Consider the following 19,754-nt stretch of genomic DNA (forward strand, 5'->3'; position numbering starts at 1 on the left):
GCTATATTATAAGTATATTATAAGTTTGATCCCTGTCAAATAATCTGTCTTTTTTAGCTAAACAAACAAGATCTTTTTTACGGTTTTCTTTGCAAAACTACCATCAGACTGGCTTCAGATTTACCAGAGATAATCAGAAATTAAATCAGTATAACAATAAAGGAGGCATTTTATCAGCCTGAGTACTGTAGAGTTATGTTAGGCTGACTCGTATTAGATTTACCTGACTCTTTCAATATGCTACTGATCTGCTTTTCTGTTAGAATTAAAAATCTGCTGTTTATATGAGATCGGAAACCCAGAATATTTTAATATGCAGTGTTTCTTGTGAAGAACATTGTATTCTTTGTTTCAAAAAGTGACTTAAAGTCTAATGTTCTCTCCGATGCTTTAACATCTGTTTCTTTGGGTTTTTTTAATGACTGTTGAATCACCACACACTTTATTTTATCAGCTCTCTTAACTCTCCGTCTCATTAAAGTGACACAATAAGACCATCAAAAAGCTTCTTCTTTGTTTCTCTGCAGTTAAAAGTAATTCGGAGCTGTTTTAGTCTTAAAACCGTGCAGGCGATGGAAATAGTGCCTCAGTTTAACTAAATTGTGCTTTGAACTTTCTAAATTTGGAGTTCCCTTAATTTGTCTTGATGTGGTGGTTAAAGCACAGTTTTATTGCATGCAGAGTTGGATTTTTACAAAAAAACAGTTTGTTGGGCATAACTTTGTTGGGGTGGTCTTCTCAAAAGGCTGGATAAGCAGGTACTGAATGACAAAAATACTTTCCAGAGCTTTTGTCAACCATTTTCACACACGCACAGAGGAATTGTCATTATCCAATCTAAGAAATGTTTTATATTCACATTATGCATGGGCAGTTTTTCAAAACTGAACACATACAGAAGTGGATAGATTAGTTAGCACCCTTACAGCTCGTTGAAACAAAGCTTCGGTTCTCCTGAAAAGTAATTCAGTTAAAAGCAGTTGTCTAATATCTGCACGCCAGTATGTGGCAGAGTAAAGACACCATTAATCTTTGCATTATAGTCATGTTTCAAACTGACTTTAATTAGTCTTCCAGCTTTTCTTCAGCCAGTGTTACTTGTTTAAATGAACCAACAGCCACTGGGTTGTTTGGTATTAGGCTGCACCTAATAATTTTTACTTTGCTGCACTTCTCTGTTCCCAGATGGTTGTTTCAGTAAGAAATAGATGTTAACTGCTTTTAAATTGCACATTGTCCAACTCTTTGACCTATATGTCCATAAACAACACCTTATTAGGTGAGGCAGTGTCATGTTTAAGGAGACTTAGCTGGATACTGAATTATAAAAGCAATCATATTCATATGGACGATGTGCTCAAACTGTCTGAACACCTGCAGTTTTACATCTGCTTATAATACATTTTTGCATAATGCATTTTGCTAGACTGCACTCAGACACATGCAAAATGGTTTCTAGTTTAGATTAGGAGGCTCTCCCTAATTAAGCTTTTTTCTTTTTCTTTTATTTTTGGTTGAAGTGACCATATTTTAATGGGGTTGAAATTACATTTGTTCAACTAAATGAATACCACTAAGTGGACTGTCACAGTCAAATCTCAGGCAGGAAGAATAATTAGATATCTGACTTACCTCTAAGGAGTGAGACAAAACAGCTGAATTGTCTTCATAAAATAACATCTACACCTTTGTCATCAAAAATAAAGTGCCCTTTTAAAATACTGTCTTCCTAAATGATGATCTGGTGACAAACGATGGCTGATGATTGACTTGTTGCATCAGCAGACTGAACCTTTAGTTTTTGATGTTTCTGATCCTTTTCTGGGAAAATTAGGAGAAATTTGAATGAGACTGAGTGCTTTTATCTATCTGATGCAGCTCATGTGTTCTGACATCAGATAAAGCCAGGCTGGGCGGGAGATTGACAGACAGACTTGTGTATAATTAGCTCTGGCAGCGATGCTGGCATTTTATTAATATATATCTACACTTCAAGGCTGATTTGTAGTCATGAATTCAGAAGTTGAAGCATTCACATCAAGAAGAAAGTCAGGTGAACCTCTAGCTCTTTTGCATTTAAAAAGACCAAGATGGTGTCATTAAATAGAAATGAACAGGATGCTTCCTTCAAACCCTCCCACTGTAGATCTGCACCCGATAGACCGAGCCTTCATGGATTAATATGCTGATGAGAAGTATTTATTAAAAATCACCCACACTTAGAAATTATATGTCACTTTTTTACCAAAACAAAACAAAACAAAAAAACAATACTGATATGGAAAGGACTAAATGTCAGGGCACATATGACATATATAATGTGATTGCCAATTTGTGCCAAAATAAGAAAAAAAGCACATTTTATTACATAAAGCCAAGACTCGGTTGCTTTTTTCCATGACACAGCTGAATCACAAGATGCAAAACGCCCAGATTGTATTAAAGGGAAAATTGTGCTTTAATATCATGATGAATGCCCTCAAAGTCCCCATTCCTTCACAAAAGTGGGAACCACACTGTAATTATGCAGCTTAGAACAGAGAAAATGCAGAACTCCTGACATAACTGTCTGTCACCACTTACATATTTAAAACACATTTTTAAATCATTGTCAAGGAAATAGCATTATTTAATTAGTAATTATAAAAAAGTAAAGTGCCCTACATAAAAAGTGCTATTCTTTAATTATTATTATTATTTGATAGGCTGTTGGTAATAAAGATTTGATTTAAAACTGGTTCTTTACTCTTATTAGTGAGTTTAGGAGTCTTTTTTTATGCCTGAATGTTTCATAGCTCAGAGTTAAGAGGCTTAACAAACAAAAACCTTTTTTTAAAAAGAAAAAAAGAGCAGCATATGTGCCAACAGTTAGCTCAGATGATGGTATGTATGCCCCCTGGAGATGATCCGTTCTATTGGGCGGTGACTTAAGACGCCCAAAGACTGAATGCTGCCTCTCCCATCAATATTTGGCATGTTTGAGCAAACAAATCACTGCAGTAGCCAGCAGCAGCCATCTAGGGACAGACAGAACAATCCTGCAACCTGCAAGGGAGCAAACTAATTTTCCCTGCCTGCTCATCGGTTATTTTTCATGTAATTACAGCTGGGGCTGTGAAGGGTGTATCTGAGGACTTGCATCACTGATGTGTGTGCCTTCATGCTGGTTGTATTGACAGTATCCCACACCCTGAAATAACTTCTTTTACATCTGTGTTTTTGATATGAAGTTCTACATTAAATGTTTGAAAAACAAATACTTTTTCTTTTTTATCAGTATTAGTCTCTCCAGGAGTTTTTAAAAGCGGAGTTTTGAGTTTGCAGAGAAATTGCTGTTTCATCTTTTGCCCAGCAGATGGCACTTTCTAAAACAAGTTGCTGCTTCTGTATTTGTGTTTCAGTCTCTAACCCCCCCTTTCCCCCTGTTCATGCAACAGTAAATATTAACCTGGGGTTGTAAAATGGTTGACATCAGCCTTTTAGCAGCATCCAGCATGTTGTAATGTCCACTCTCGGTCCTGTTAGCTCCTGGTTGTGCAGCATTACGTAGTTCTTGATGGAGCTCTAATGCAAAAGCCTTTGTCATATAAACACGTTTCAGGTTCAAGGAATGAGGTAGTGGTGGAGTGATTTAATTGCAGGGGCGCCTGTGTGTGAGAGTCTTGTTTGCCTGCGTGTTTGATAGTTTTAACAGGTCTTCGCTCTGTTTATTCTTACAATGAACCTGATTTTTGAGCTCCCTGAACAGGCAGAGGATTTTTGAGCTTGTCTGGACATTATAAAGGAATGCGACGGATGATGGACAGCGTTCCTCTCATAATGTACAGGTTTTATTACATAACCAAGTAAGCTGCATTCTCTTATCAAGATAAAAGACTGACAGCATGGCAGTTACCAAACTGTGGGACAAGATGGAAATTTTTCCCTGTGGGAAGCCACAAAGAGCAAAACCAGGGCTCCCTGAAAGTGTTTTGACTGTCTGCAGTAGGGCAGCCACACATCTTAGTGATTAGGTAAATCTCAGAAGCCTTTCATGTCAGCTTCAGTGGGTACATCCTGTGCGGTAGCTCAATCAAAGTCTATGTGTCCTGCTCAGCCTGTTATTAAACACACTTGATCGAGACTTATTGCCAAGAGCCATGCAGGAAAGATAACAAAGAAGCCATGCACTGCTAGATTGGCAAGTTTTTATTAGTTAAGAAGAGATAAGTTGCCTTTTTGTGGATACAAGTGAGCACTTGGGAGTGCTTGTATAAATTTGGAAAGGCTTCTCTGCTAAAGTGAACATGTTGCTCAGAAATATTTTCCAACATCTGCCGCCCATCAGGATGTCTGCTTTCTGAGCCACTGCTGCATTCCTGAGCCGCTCCCTCTACCTGGATCTGAAAAGAGACTCTTCCCTGTCGTTGCCCCTGAGCTGTGCTCTCAGTGCCTCCGTTCAAAGAGTGCTGGTGGCGTTTATACCATGCAGCTGCAAACATAAAACCCTGTAAGAGAGAAAACCTACACTGTGTGATAATTGTTGTATTTAATCATTAATCTGATATTGCACATGTTTTATGACTATTGTGTCCATAAAATAATAGAGCTAAAGCCTCAGTGACAGTCGATAAGGACACATATTCCTATCCCCATTTTGGTCTTTACCTTTTCTTTTTGTGCATATTAATCTCTGCTAAACTGTAAGCTGAAAGGGAGACTCAAGCCCTTCTTGCTCCGAGGGGTTGTTTACAACTGTTTAGCAGACTTTTTGCAGTTTAAGACCCTGTAGAGACAAATGAAACTCACTTTTAAAGGCAGCTGCTAATGAATTAGGTCAATTTGGTAGCTCTATGGTAGCTCTATTCTGTGTGTGGAAAAAAAGCAGGAATGCATTCATGGTATACAGCCTATTGTATACAATTATAGTCATTGTCTTTTTTGCATGGTGTCTAATCCCAGCCCATTCAGAGTAGCACTTAAGATTCTTGGCATTCTCCCACACTCATTGCTACTCATGGTCTTAATCTTTCCCCCCCTCTCAAAATCAGTCAAGTGAATGGCTTAGCCAGATCAAATGAAAGCAGAATGGCATTCCAAAGCACAGAAAGTCAGGAGATGGAGAATCCAAGTTTGTGTTATATAAAAACACACCGACCCTCTGTCTGAGAATCTGTTGGATCCACAGAATGACATAACAGGAGGAGTTACTCCTTCAATACTGGCTTTAGATACCCCGTCCACTAATTATTTGCTGTTATGTAGTGCAGATTAAACAGAACAAACTAAAGCAGTGTCATATTTCATAAATAAGTTTTATTATTGCATATAAAATTAAATCATTTTACAATTTATTCCAGTATTACAATAATATCCAAATAAAGTAGCTACATATTTTAGATAAATAATATTAATAACAATATTAAAACATTCATTCATCCTTTGACATGTTTCTTTTTTGTCTTTTTTTATGAAGGGAGATCAATAGCTGCCACAAAACATGAACTAGAATGCCCACGTCAGGAAGGAATGAAACCACACACTTGTTAAACAAGCCACAGGGTTACATTTCGTTGTCTTGTTCTTAAGATATAAGATGGTATGCTAATTGAAATTGCGCACATGCATATCAACATATGCACACACAAGTCTACAGTTTGGGTCATGTCTGAAATAAAGGATCAAAATATACACAGTGAATTGATATCAGCAACTAGCGTTAATGTACAAATATTAATTACATCTGGCTCCATGACGAAGCTACTTTAAATGCTCCATTAATATGAAGCAGTTTAGATAAAGAATGCTGATGTAGTCACAGCAAACAGTGCACTTCATTGAGTCCTCATGATGTAAGCCCACAATTCCTTGGGAATCTAGTTACAACAAGAAGATTGTAGTTTATGTACACCCCTGCATTCATTTAGACTGCCATTGGCTGCCAGTGATGCTGCTGATCTTTGTCTTGCTGAGGGGTTCGGATGCTTGTCACCCATCAGTCTCTGAACTTGTGGATGTCATTGGAGAGGCGGTAGGTGGGGTATGAGGCTTCGTTGGCATGTGGACAGTTGTACGTGCACTTGCAGGACTCGATCATCATGATGTTCTTGTGGAAGGTCTCGCCGTCGTCACAACGGAACATCACCCGGATGGTTCTGGTGTCGTGGGGGCTGCAGCAGCGGCCATCCACGCAAGATCCACAGTACCTGGGTCGGTACTTCTTCATGCTGGAGCAGCCGGCGTAGGTGAACTTCAGTGGCTGGCTGGACTTCTTGGTTCTGCTGCACTTTTTGCCTTTCTGCAGACAGATGAGGTGGTGATTAGTTATGCACACAGACAATGCAGTGATGTGTTTCTGGTATCATGCACACTTCCATAGCTTCACTGTTTGCTCAAGCTTACCTTTAGGCTGTAGTAAGATGACTGGGTGCAAGGCCGCACTTCACAGATTCGGTTCTCTCTGGCCAGCTTGCACTCGCCGTTGTTGTTGGTAATTCTGGTGGATATGCCAGTTCCACAGCTCTTGGAGCAGGGAGACCAGGGTGTGGTTTGGATGATGCACTTCTGGCTGTCAAACATATGGAATTCAGGCTGTGGTCTGAATGCTGTGAATAAAAGGAATAAAATCATTAGCAAACAGAATGATTTGTCTGTTTAGAGTCCATAAGTGTTTATACAAAAATATTAGTTATCAGAATAAAACTTTTCTTACCAGGTAGGGACTTGAGTCCTCCTTTGAAAATTGCAATGAGCTCATTCTTCTTGGTGAGATCTTTTTCTTGCTCCTCACTGACTTTGTCTTTGCCAAAGATCTTCTCTAAGATGTCAGTCTCCTTGCCGTCATCACACACCCACTCCTCGCAGCACTGGCCTGCTACTTTGACCAGTCTGGGGTTGGCACAGCCCAGGTTGGGCAGGGAGAGCTCCTGCGGGCACAATGGGACACATCCCACTGCACCATCGATGCATGTGCACTGGTGTTTACAGTTGGGCTGGAAGCTTTCTCCATTCTGGTAGATCCTGCTGTTGTACTCACAGGGTCTGCCCTCTAACTTGGCTGCATTGGGGAGAAGGAAAAAAAACAGAAGGAAAGAAATGTTATTCTTTCCTGCTCTGCTAAAAGATGTCTGCTAAAGACATCACATGGCTGCCAGATATGGATCAGTTAAACTGTGAAATTCTTCAGGCTGCCTGAGGAGTCTCTTTCCCATCAGTGGGCTTTGAGGTTTTGACTAGTTTCTTCCTAGCTACATTCCTTAGTGTTGAAATCACTCAGATCCCACTCCTGAATCCCCCCCACCCCTCTATTTAGATAAAAGTCTCCACACTAATTCAAAGGCATGCACATCTGGAGATGAAGGGTCTGTATACATACCACGGCAGATGCCTCGAGTTGTAGGAACAGCCAAACTGGCCCCAAAGTTGCACTCCAGCCCTTTGGTGTGGTCGCAGGGCTCGGTCAGGCTGCAGTCCTCGTTCAGCTGCCTGGCGCAAACCTTACAGCAGCCGCAGCCGTCCAAGACCACGCTCACACCGGGCGCGCACTTTGGCATCTCCAGGGGACACTGACACACGGAGGGGCAGGAGGAGGAGAGCGCCTGAACGAACAACAGGGCAATCATGAATTAGACTAAACTCACAGAAAATGTTAAAACAAGAGATTAAAAAATGGCTCCTGTCTTTGGTTTACACGTGGACTAGGATCACTGAAAGAATAAAAACTCACCAGGTGGAGGCTTCCAAGGAAGATAACGACAAAAGTAGGCATCAGCATCTTGGGCAAATTACGCGTAAAGATTGATCCTTTAAAAACAAAGTCTGTCTTCGGGGGAGTCCTTTTAGGTATTCCCTCTCTCAGTCGTTCTCCTCTCCTGTTTGCGGGTCGTCTCTCACGTTAGAGGCTCCTTTGGAGTAGATGAGACTCTGAGTGAAGCGGTTGCAGTCTGCTGAAGTCTGGCCACCTCCACGCTTATAAAGCGGTGGTGGGAAGCTGACGTCGTCCTTACTGAACTGTGGCCAAAGTATGCCAGGAATGTTTCTCGGCGCATTTTCCATCCAAGACTCAAGCTCCACCCTGTCTATACCTTTCTCTCTCTTTTTTTCTCTTGCTCAAATGGATTCCCCCCGGAACCCATCTGAACACACTTTTCCATCTCACATTTTTCTCATCTTGTTTATCTCCCCTTTTATTTTCTTCACCCGCTCGCTTCTCACATCTATCAACTCAGCTTTATTGTTGGACTTTTTTAACTTTTGTTTAATTATCTTTTGTGAAATAAAAACATGTGTGTGTGTGTGTGTGTGTGTGTGTGTGTGTGTGTGTGTGTGTGTGTGTGTGTGTGTGTGTGTGTGTGTGAGTGTGTGTGTGTGTGTGATTATATACATGTATACACATGCTTAAATAAAGCTGGGTAAAAACAATTAAGGGAGTTTATGATTAAATGATCTCAGTGTCAGTTTTCAGTGCCGCTTCTGCTGATCAAAACACATTTTTAATCACACTTTTATAACATGTTGCCACGTCTGAAATAACAGAAGATGTTTTTCTCTGTGAGCCTTAAAGGTATAGGCAGAAATACGTTTAACAGAGTCTATTTCTGGCTCTCCTGTGCCTTTATTCAGAGGAGGTAAGCGTTTCCAGATGCGCACCAGAGCTCAGACGTAACAATATTGCCATATTTGGTATGGCAGTAGTCTACATTATTAACATATTTCCCCCCTCTTTGGCCAACATTCCTGAAAACTTAAAGGGTTGTTAAATATGTTTCCCAGGCAGGGAAATTCTTCTGACTTTTCACGCAAACTATCCACATTTTCTTTGGGGGAAAAGTGGGTCCCGTTAACTTTCCTCATAAGTTGTTGTGTTAGTGGAGGTGGTGGGGGGAGACAGAATCCTATCTAGGTTTTTAACACAGGGGGCTGAATAAGTCCCTGCCACCTGAAATGACTCCTTTTGATGAACATTTTCACCAGAGAGAAACGCAGTGCGTAAAGACGCAACCAGAGCAAAGTCTGAGGAAGATATTGCAGTGTGTTTGTTTGTTTGTTTACAAGGATCGGACATTTTCCACTTCCGGGTAGCTTTTTATTTATACACAACACAGTTTAGAGAGCAGGACTGAACAGGACGGCTGAAGAGCCTCTCTGGTGAGTTTGGACTTTTTTTCTAGTTTACTCCGAGCTCGAGTCTGAAACAGAACCGTCTATCCTTCATATTCTGCTGGTTTTTAATGAAAAACTATCCCATCAAAGTAAATAATTCCCCAATTGAAGTTATTCGGACTCGTTTAGTTTGTCCAGTGAACTTTGAAACCTTCCTCCTCCGTGGGTTTCACCACGCAGTTGATTTTTTTTCTGCCGATGTTTTCATACTTCCAGTTCAGGACACTAGATGGTGATGTGATGAGTTCGGTTTAGTGGATGATGTGTTTTTATTTTTGGACTGGCAGGACATATTTATGTGTTTGCTGATGTGAGCTTGTTTGGCAGGGGGCGGGGGGTCTTTCTCAGCACATGTGGACTGTCATGTTCTGCAGTGGGAATGTCAACAGTCAAATTCATGAAACAAAACATTAATAACACCACACATTTGTTCTTCTCACATTAGGAGTGACAAACAGAAACCAAACTAAGACATTACTGTAGAACAAGTGGACAGTGTTGGAAGCTAAATGCAGCTTATTTTACATTAATTTGGATCATTTTAAGAACCTGTTTCTAAAGTGAAGCAACTTCCCGAATGCCCCTAAATGTCTGAAATATCTCATATTTTCTTAATCTGTTGCGCTGACAGTAACCTAAACATGAGTTTTTGTCTATATGTGTGTTTCTGGTGGCATGTGTGCATCTGTTTGTGTTAAAGTGACAGAAAGCCTTAAGTCAAAGGACAATGACATGCAGTTATACTGTGAACATGCCAAAAGATGAACACGTGTCTCTGTTATACCTGCTTTATGAGAAACCCCATCATACATCATCCATTATAGACGAGGGCAGAGTGATAATGATTTTTGCCTCTGTATGTGTGAAAATCACACAAACCAGTGGATGGATTTTAATTAAACTTTCAGTTAGTAATCATTGGATGGACATCTACAACTGATTAACTTTTGGAGTCAATCCAATTCAAGATGGCCACCACAGCTAAGCAACATTAGCCAACACAAAATGGCCATAACTCAGACAGGTTTACAGATATTGAGCTGGAATTACAGGTGCATTAGGCTGAGGGTCATTCACAACACATACTCACTTGAAATTAAGCATAATGTTATTTTCTAGGTTTGACCAAAACAGCTAAATCTCTCATTTCTCAACATAAAAATGATTTGGCATGAATGTATTCATTCAAGGAATGTGAGGCCTTTAATTATGAAAGAGACTGACTAGATTATTCTAGCTGTTGTGTAATGTAAAGAACTTTATCACCTCCAAATGCAATGTTTAAATGATTTCACTGTTGGTCGCACTTTGAGAGATTGTGTGTTTTCGTGTGTCTCAGTGTAATGGAAACCCATCGCTGGATCCATTGTTCAAAAGCCAGCAGGTCTCAGAATCAATGCCGAGGAAGTGTGTGGGCAACAGCCTCTCCATTCAGAGGAACAGAACAGAACAGCATAACATGTTTAGACAACAGATTCCACTGTAGTATATTTAGGATTAAATATAACTAGAATGTTTTGTGCTTGAGCAACACTTCCTTTTGTTCACTTTCACTGATGGTTTGTTTTCCCGAACTGGCTGCTTAAATAAAACCAACAATAAGGCACTCAGTGAAGTTCTAAAGAAATATAAATCTTAGAAAAACTGAACGCAAGGCAGAGGCTTACCTGTACAGATGAATTTCACTGGATTTATTTATAAAACCATAGTTTGCTTTGCTAAATCTCTGAAAAGACTAAAGGTACAATCCAAGAACATCCCTGCTGACAGCTTGTTTATAAAAAGGATTGGCAAAGGGGTTTTAAATGTTAATGTTAGAACAATAAATCCAAACAAATACACTGAGCTGACTTGTTGAAAAGGCCATTTATACCAGCACATTATGCCAAAAGTGACACGTAGTTGTGTGGAAACGGTCAAGAACTAATGCAGCCTCATAAGGCAGGCAGGTCAACACAAAAAACAATTAATTGAACAAAACATTGTGTTGTTAGGGAACACAAAAACCCTGAAGGCAGCATCTAAAACTCATAAAATCCTGGACTCTTTAAACTCTGGAGAGATAAAGAGTAACCAAAGGCAGGTGTGGTGATTAGTAAAGTGTGAGGAACAGAAAGCAGAACTCACTGAGACATAAAACATAAAAATCAGAGAAAGAACCACAAAAACAAAGTAACGTCTGTAGAAATGACTTTTTCTGACAGGATGAATGCTGGGGGCTGAATGGCTGCTGAAAATTGTCAAAGAATGAAATGTGAACTGAATTGTTGGTTAAAACAAGCAGAATAAAAGCTAAAAACAGGAACTAAAAGCTTAAATTGGCAAAACTGTAGCAAAAACAATCTGAAAATGTTTGACTCTTTAAGAATTGATTTTATCAGTGTTCTCAGTAGGATGGAGTCCAGCACTGAGCTTTTATGCAACGAAGAAAGAGAAATGTCAGGAAATGTTACTTTGTGGATGTAGAGAAAAATGTTCCTTAGTCATCAGTGAGAGATTGAGTTCAGTGGAGAAAACACACAAGGAATGTGCGTACTCAGCCATGAGGCTAAATACCAAACTTCAGCATCACTGTGATGCTTTCCATTTGTCATCTGCTCAAGTCTCAAGTTCAGACCTAACAGCAGCAGATGTACAGGACTATAGGCTACAGCACAAAGCCTACAATCATATGGGCTATTAAAGTGGAAGATGACAAGAAATAAAGATTTTACATTCCTCTGACATATTCTTAGTTTCCCAGATAATGAACTCTTTGAACCCAGTTTATCCTCAGCAGATAAATGATTTTTATTTTAAACTGAAGAATCTTCCACCAGTCCTCAGACTCCCCTGTGGAGAAACATGAGAACAGCAACTTGCTTATAAAGAAAAACTTGCTGTCAGTGTGTAATCTGGTCACTCCTGGTGCATTTAAGTGTCTTGGTGGCAAAATCTGATGCTCCAGCACATTGATTATACCTGTCAACAAAAGTGCATTGAAGAATATTAACTCTGTGTATTTCTTTTTGTTAAGAAATCCAATAAAAACCTCAATACTTTCACATTTTAGCCAGGTCTGTTTTGCCCTTCTGGAATGAAAATTCTAATTAGAAAAGACAACAATAACCTCCCTGAAGCACAATGGTTTAAACTACCAATGAAGTCTTCTTTGGAAATGGTTTGTTTAACTTTCTTAATCACAATTAGTGTAAAACACTTTTCTTGACCCAACAAGATGTTGCTTTCTTTTAACAAACTCTCTGTCATTCATTTTCATTTTACCACTTTATATTTTGTGTTAAATTACTCATCTGCTGATAGTTGAATATGCACCACACACCTGTGTAATCATATTGTCAGTCTCAGACATCTAGACTCTCATGATGAGTCCATGCTGACTGTTTGTGGAGCATGCAGCTGCAGGACCATGTCTGCCTTCGCTGACTTCATTTCAAAGCTGCACAATGAACCGGCCAGGTGCACCGGCCAGAGAAGGAGGGCATACCTTAATCTAAAATAACGCAAATTCCTCGGCCTGGAGTGAAAAGAGAAAAGAGAGGGTCTTTTCTTGAGCGAGGTCCATCCATGCTGAAGAATGATCGAAAAANAGCAGGTGTTGGTGTTGGGAGGAGGGTGAATCTGGTGTTTGGTGATCTTGGCTGGAGTGGAAAATGGAATGTGGGGCTCCTTGGAATGTGCTGGAATGTTTGGAGCAGTCGAGGATAATTTAGTGAATCTGGAACAAGAAAAGACAAAGCGAGGTCCTGTGGTGGAGGAAAGTGCTTCTGGTACATCTGAAGAAACATTCCATCCATTCAGACGGCTTCACTGGACCCAGAACCTTCCTTAGATGGCACCGTGGGGAATAGAAGCCCCCACCCACCCGTCATTCCTCCCATACTTGCCCCACTCTTCACACAAGCAGAAAGCCCCTTTTCATATTCTTTGCCCTTGAAGTTTGTGTACATTCTTTCTTGAAGTCTGCCGAGTGCAAATCTTTTAAACATTGAGTTCAAGAATGGAGTGGTGCTTTATTTTCATTCTTTAGAAACATTTTGTTCCAACAGCATCAAAAATGTGAAGCAGGCGTGTAGAAATGGCGTAGATGCTCATCAGGCTTTACATTCTTTGCTGAGGTTAACATGTAAACCAGGAGATCTTTTCACATTTAATTCTGAAGAAAGTAACAATTATCTGTTATTTTGTCTATAGACACATTTTTTTTTCTGTATGAAGAGATCCTTTTTATAATTGATAGAGAACCTGTTCGATTTTTCATATTTAACACAAAAATGGCTATAACTCAGTCAATTTTACAGATTTTGTGCTAAGATTTAGTATAGTTGTGACTACAACACATACTCTGAGTGTGATATGTTGTGACATTGTATAAGATTGTGATAATGTTATTTTCAAGGTTTCACCAAAACAACTACAACTCTGTCGTTTCTCGTTTCAGATGGTCCTACTTTAAAACCTGTGCATGAAAGGCAGTGAGTGATATTCATTCCTTCAAGGAATGCAAATGTGTCTGCGCTGCTTTTGCAATCTCAAATATATTTCCCTTTTCTCCATCATTACATATTAACAAATCCTGAGAATAACAATAATCAGCAATGAGAAGTTGCTTAAATTCAAGGTAAAGAAGCTTAAGTGTCTCATATTCTAAACCAAAATGTTACGTTTCTTATTGACTTTACTCAAAATGTTGAAGCTTTTAGCCAATTAAAGAACAGGAGCAACATCTTTGTCTTTTTGTTCACATTTAGCAGCAGATTTACTCTTTTAATTCCACCTAAACGTCTTCTGCTCGACTGGTTGTTTGATTCTGCCATATACTATGTTTACCTGCAGAACATGGCCGACTTAATAGGTCAGTCATGTGAGTCAAGTCATGCTTTATTTACGTTGAGTGTGGACCTGCATTTCCTTACTGCACCATTAACCTTTTGTATGTTTTATATCATACTTTGCACATTCAGTCTGTTGGAAAGCTCATAAAAAGGTCCAGTAAATTGCTCATTTGACTTACAAACTCATAGGTTGGTACAAGAAGGTGTTGCATTTTTACAATAATAACAGTAAATATAGTTTATTACTGTATTGTTGATGGAGTGATTGGTTTTCAGAAATATTGTAAGGAACAGCAGCTTTTCGAATCTTTGAAATGGAAGAGGAGAAGCATGCTTTCAGGCTCTGAGTCCTGATCCAGGGTGGAAGTGATGGATCCAGCACATCTGTGTGTTTCTGTCACTTGTTGGGCTGAACGCCTGACAGACCCGCAGGCTGCACGTGATGATCGGCGCGCGTCACCGAAGCGCTGCCTGTCGCTCGCCTGGAGAGACTGGGGCACGGCTGACTGACACTGTGTGGAGCAGGGAACAGTAAATAACAATAAAACCCAACAAACTGACGGCCAGCGTCGGGTCAGCCGAGAGGCACGTTTTCTGATTCATTCGCAGAATTGTCTCTCAGGTTTTTTTTTTTTTTTTCCAATCGTTTCCCCCTCAGATCTGAGCGTGGAAGCGAAAACATCATGGCTGGATTGATGGCAGGTTTTGGTCAGTACACCCACGCGGTGGTCCGCGGAATCCCCGCGTCCCTGGCCCAGGAAGCGCTCCGGAGCAGCCAGGCGGAGGTGGACCTGGACGCGGCGCGGAGGGAGCATGACGCGTACGCGGAGGTGCTGAGGACGAGGCTCGGGCTGGAGGTGGTGGAGCTGCCCGCCGACGAGACGCTCCCGGACTGCGTGTTCGTGGAGGACGTGGCCGTGGTGTGCGGCGAGACGGCGCTCATCACCAGACCCGGCGCTGAGAGCAGGAGGAGGGAGGTAGGGATCATTCAACATGTCTCAAAAAAAAAAAAAGTTTGATGTGACACTGGAAGCAAAGGCATCCTCCCCCCTCTGTCCTCTCTTGGCAGAACAGGATGCAGGGATGTTCCAGGATGATGCACCTGAGGTGGCTGATCAGAACCATAGATCATATTAGATTCTTCTTAAACACAAAAACAACCTCTTACCACTTTCTCTCAGCAGTTGTGCAACAATAAACCTTGTGCAAAAATCTTGTAAAACCCATAAATGTGTGTGTCTGTGTGTGTGTTTGCATGACAGAATAGGTGCTTTTTAGTATTTGATGATTTCTGTGTTATGAAGCAACACCCTCTATAATTACATGGCTTTGTGTTAATAATTTGCTGCACTAAAGTTTATTGTTTGGAAGGGGTTAGTTTCTTCTTATCTGTCTGTTCTGACCATGTTCTGTTTCTGCAGGTGCTCAGTTTGATCAAATTGTACGCTTTCAAAGCGTCCTAAGAGGTATTGCTTCGTAACACACAGTTATTATGAGGACAACCTCAGATCTGCTCACTGCAGAATCTCTTAATGATGGTTAATGAGTCTCTAAATTAAAAATTGGCAGATGAAATTTGTGGCTGGATTCCAACAGCCACGTGTGTTTGTTTATCTACTGATAAAAGGTCAACATCGGTGACGTTCATGGAAGAGCTGTTTGGGACAGAGAAGTCCAGCAAGTTTGATGTATTGGTATGTATTTATGATCAGATTTGTTGAGTAAAGTATGCAGATAAAAAGATTTGCCGTTCGAGGAGAAGTGCATGTGTTTGAATGCCAGGTTGTGTCTTTCCGGTGCTCCAGCGCCCTGCTTGACTCACGATATTTATCCTTGACAGTTGTCTCACTTGATCTTTCTCTTTTCTTTTGTGTTTAGCAGTAGACTCGCTCTTATATTTCTGCCTAAACATCTCTTTGATTCTACGTTTGTCTGATTCTGCTATATTTGTTTACTTCCACAGACTTCAGCCTGCCTAAAGTAGATCAATCACATGACTCAAGCTTCCACTTGGTTTTTGACAGATTCTGTCGTTATTTACAGGCTGTGGACCCACATTTCAGAACTGCATCTCAATAGATCTGGAAACCTACTGAAATAAAATTTGGTATATGCAGAAAAAAATTTTTTTATGTTTGCTTTCATACTTTGCAACGAGGACCTTTAAGAAAGAAAGAGGAGGCATCATAAAGACTTTTTAGGTTTGACATTGTGATTCCTCATGAATCAGTTTAAGCAAATCCAACACAAAAAGCTGTATGAGTGCATATATATTTTCTTCGTGAGTGTAGCTGCACTCTAGGTTGTTTATGTGTGAGTGGATGTGGATGACAGCGAGGGAAACGGTAGGGCAGACTTTGTGAAAGCCCCTGTCATTCCACATCAGAGTCACTTTACTTGGCTCACTGGTGCTAACGGTCCCCCAGCCTCACTGGCGGCAGAGATATTGATTGAAAAGCTCAGCATGGTTAGCCTCAGCCATCACATCTCATATATGACGCACATGGTGCAAGTTGAATCTGGAACCCACGTCATCGGCGCTCTTAGTGTTCTTTATTGTGTCTGAATTGCAATTTTGTTTTTCATGTTTCAGGCATACAGAGTTAATTAGGTTATTTGCCTGCGTTGTATTCCAGGAAGAAAACTTGACAAAGATGAACAAAAGCATGAATATAGTGTAAAAAGCAGCTTGGAAAAGTCTTTAGCAATAAAAAAAATGACTGCATGCATGTGAGTGAAATTATAAGCAGGCATAAATGACATTTTAATATTACCTTGCTTAATGTGCTGTTAAAACAGACTTCTCATTAAAGTGAGCAGGAATACTTTGGTGCAAATTGAGATTGTGCAGTTTAGTGATGAGTAGTGACAGATTCTACGTTTTAGATTAAATGCTCATGACCCTAGCTATCATTGCTTTAAAATGGTGCATCCAAACATTGTGAGGATTTCCCCTAACTGCTTATCTTTGTGGAATTTGTAGCTTTTATCAGTTTAGTTGTTTACAACAGCTTGATTTCAATGCTTTAGTTCTTCTGACTACCATTTGTTGCTGTCAGTTCACTGCTTAGATACTGTATATGACACAATGTTCAGAACTGTCTGTACTCGCTCTAACATGACATTGACAGACACGTCTGTTTGGAGTCATGCAGACATAACACTCTTCTGCAGGACGTTACTTGATTTTGTGGGAATAAAAATACCATGAATTTATTAGTCTTTGTGCAGCCAGTGAAAATGTGAAGTTTTGAGAAGAGATAAAAAAATACATTTTGCTTTGAACTTCTTGTAAAGAGCAGATGTGGGAGATCTGATGTGGCGATACAAAGGTGTGCTTCTCTTAGTTAAGAGGAACTGCATGTTGTGCTGCTGTTTTATTTCTTTAGTTTATCTTCCACACAGTGGGGCTTTTTAAAATTAGACTTGTTTCAAACTCAATTGCCTTATTTTCACAAGTTTTCTTGTAAAGTCAACACAGATGAGGTTAATAAGTTACCTCTCAACCTCTCCTCTAAGGTTGAGACCATCCATTTTAGTAACACAGCATATCTGTGATAGATTTATACATTCTGCCATTCCATTAGATAATGCAAAAGTGAGTAGAGGAAAGGAATGCTAATGAACGTTTGGCTTTATTATTAGCTTTAACGGTTATTTAAACAGATAAAGTTTACTTAAGATCCTGGTCAGCAGAATGTAGAGCTGTCGACTGTCAATACTTTTAATAGCTTGTGTTTTGCAAACCCTTTGTTGTTGAGATTATTGCTTTGTTTAAAACTTGTTAAAATCTTAAGCTGTTTTCAATCATGGCAGGGACATACCTAAAAATACCAATGGATTTAGGGGTGCCTTTTATAACCAAGTAGCCCTAATTTTAGTTACAACTCTTACACAATACTAACAGCCCTGCAGTTATATTAAGTAAACTAACTGTATTGTGCATGGATAGAATTACATTAAGTATGAGGTATAAAATATACATATTTTATGTAAATATCTTCCTTAACTACAGTCTACAATTGTTTGTTATTTTTTTACTTTAATATTTCAGTTGCTGAGCAGCATCTCCGTCTCCTCCTCTGACCTTTAAACAGCTTATCTTTTGGGGAAAAAACAATCTGCCGCACTATAAATGATATAATGAAAAAGGGTCTTTATATTTTGCATAAAAGTCAGCGCACTCTGCAGATGTTGGTTGTAAATAATGTAAGATTTTTTGGTTTTGTGAAAGACTGTTTTGATGACAACTTCTATTCATATTCTTGTTTACTTTAGATTTGACCTTATTCAAGTCAAGGTGATGAGAAAATTCTGTTTGTATGGCAGTTTAAGGCCTTAATTCAGATGGAAAATTACCATGAATGTAAATGCATCCTCTGCACCTGACTTCTCTTCAGGCAGCTGCTGTATAATGAACCAAAAGGGATTCAGCAAAACAGGCCAAGCACAAGTAATATTCAGTAAGCATCTACATTAATGCTTTTTTCACAATATTGGTGTCCTTGTTTCTTATTTAGAACTTACATTTAAAATCTGTTTTTTGTAGATGTTTTTTATCCAACTAAAGGAGAACATTCCAACTTTAGAACTATAAGAAACACTCACATGATTATCAAGCTTAAGGGGCAAAAAGTGCAGTTCAGCCACATTAGGATGTCTTAGAAAAGGATCTTCTGTTTGAAATTTGGCTTTGATAATATTTAGCAGCTTGTTCCTCAGTTAGATCCAGTTTGGGCTAAGTCTGCCTTCTATAGGGTCGGAAAATGTTCCTGAGAAGGAGCATAAACACGTGGAACTATAGATAACTGGGTGCAGTCTCAGCTAAGCGTTAATGACTTGACTTTGGTTGGGGCTGTCATGGAGAGTATTGGAGTGGCAAGCAGCCTTTATGCTTGAACAAATGCCAGATTTGCCTCAGGATCCTGAACCAGCCATAGTTTTCTTTTCTCTGAATGCTGGAAAATCAGCTAAGGGAAACTTGCAGCAATTTAAGAGAGAGAAAACTAAGTCAAGAGTTGGGTTTCATAAGGAGTCAGATACTGCATGACCAGATTTTCACCCACTTGAACTTTACATGTGGAATGTATTAAACCTGTGAAAACATGTCAAATTAACACATGAAACATACATTTAGCCTGATTCCATGTGATTTTGGAACATTTTCTACATTCCACATGTGATAATATATGAAAAAGATGGTAAACTTGTGTTTTTGTTTGTAAGGATTTGAAAAGAAACAATGTGAACATGCTTTTAATTATATGTCATCAGAATAAACACTTTCCTTCATCTGGAGTAGGACAGTAACAATCAAAGCAAACCAAAACCTGATGTTCTTATATAGAACATTAAATAGCTGTCATTCTGTGTTTCTATGAGATTTAAAACATATCAGACAAACTCTATAACCTGCCATTTTTATCAGTATTGCCAACACATTTGACTATTTACTGATATATTAGTTTATTTATACCTTTTTATCTTCACCTGCCAATGAGCCAAGCCACAACATTCTCTTATCTGTTTTCATTCCTTCTTTGTTTCAAGGCTTGTAGTGACTAAAACAGAGATGGGCTGCACTCAGGTGAACGTATTGACTCCACACGACACTGGAGTTCATTTTTTTGTAAAGACTTGAGAAATTACAGTCAATCGGCTTCTCATAAGACATTTCCTTGAACTTGGTGATTTAGTGTCTGAAGGTGTGGGGGTAATCATGACTGAATGTTGCTTTCAAATCAACAGTCCAGCTTTTATGGTTTTTGCAATAGGAGG

General features: G+C 39.6%; 2 protein-coding genes across 2 annotated transcripts in view; one reads left to right on the forward strand and one right to left on the reverse strand.

The window, feature by feature from the left end:
* Window positions 1-5,275: 5,275 nt before the first annotated feature.
* Window positions 5,276-7,934, reverse strand: ccn1 (cellular communication network factor 1). Its single transcript, XM_017420511.3, has 5 exons — window positions 7,706-7,934; window positions 7,355-7,577; window positions 6,692-7,036; window positions 6,382-6,584; window positions 5,276-6,277 (listed from the first exon to the last, which is right to left on the reverse strand). The coding sequence occupies exons 1-5, from the start codon at window positions 7,751-7,753 to the stop codon at window positions 5,975-5,977; spliced, it is 1,122 nt and encodes a 373-aa protein (XP_017276000.1). The 5' UTR covers window positions 7,754-7,934; the 3' UTR covers window positions 5,276-5,974.
* Window positions 7,935-8,778: 844 nt separating this feature from the next.
* Window positions 8,779-19,754, forward strand: part of ddah1 (dimethylarginine dimethylaminohydrolase 1) — a 61,637-nt gene continuing 50,661 nt past the window's right edge. The window contains exons 1-2 of the mRNA XM_017420512.3: window positions 8,779-9,126; window positions 14,635-14,953. Coding sequence (XP_017276001.1) covers window positions 14,660-14,953 — 294 coding nt within the window. The 5' untranslated portion in view covers window positions 8,779-9,126; window positions 14,635-14,659. The remainder of the gene's footprint in view (window positions 9,127-14,634; window positions 14,954-19,754) is intronic.

The sequence above is a fragment of the Kryptolebias marmoratus genome, linkage group LG24, assembly GCF_001649575.2.
Source record: "Kryptolebias marmoratus isolate JLee-2015 linkage group LG24, ASM164957v2, whole genome shotgun sequence".
In the NCBI taxonomy this organism is placed as follows: Eukaryota; Metazoa; Chordata; class Actinopteri; order Cyprinodontiformes; family Rivulidae; genus Kryptolebias; species Kryptolebias marmoratus.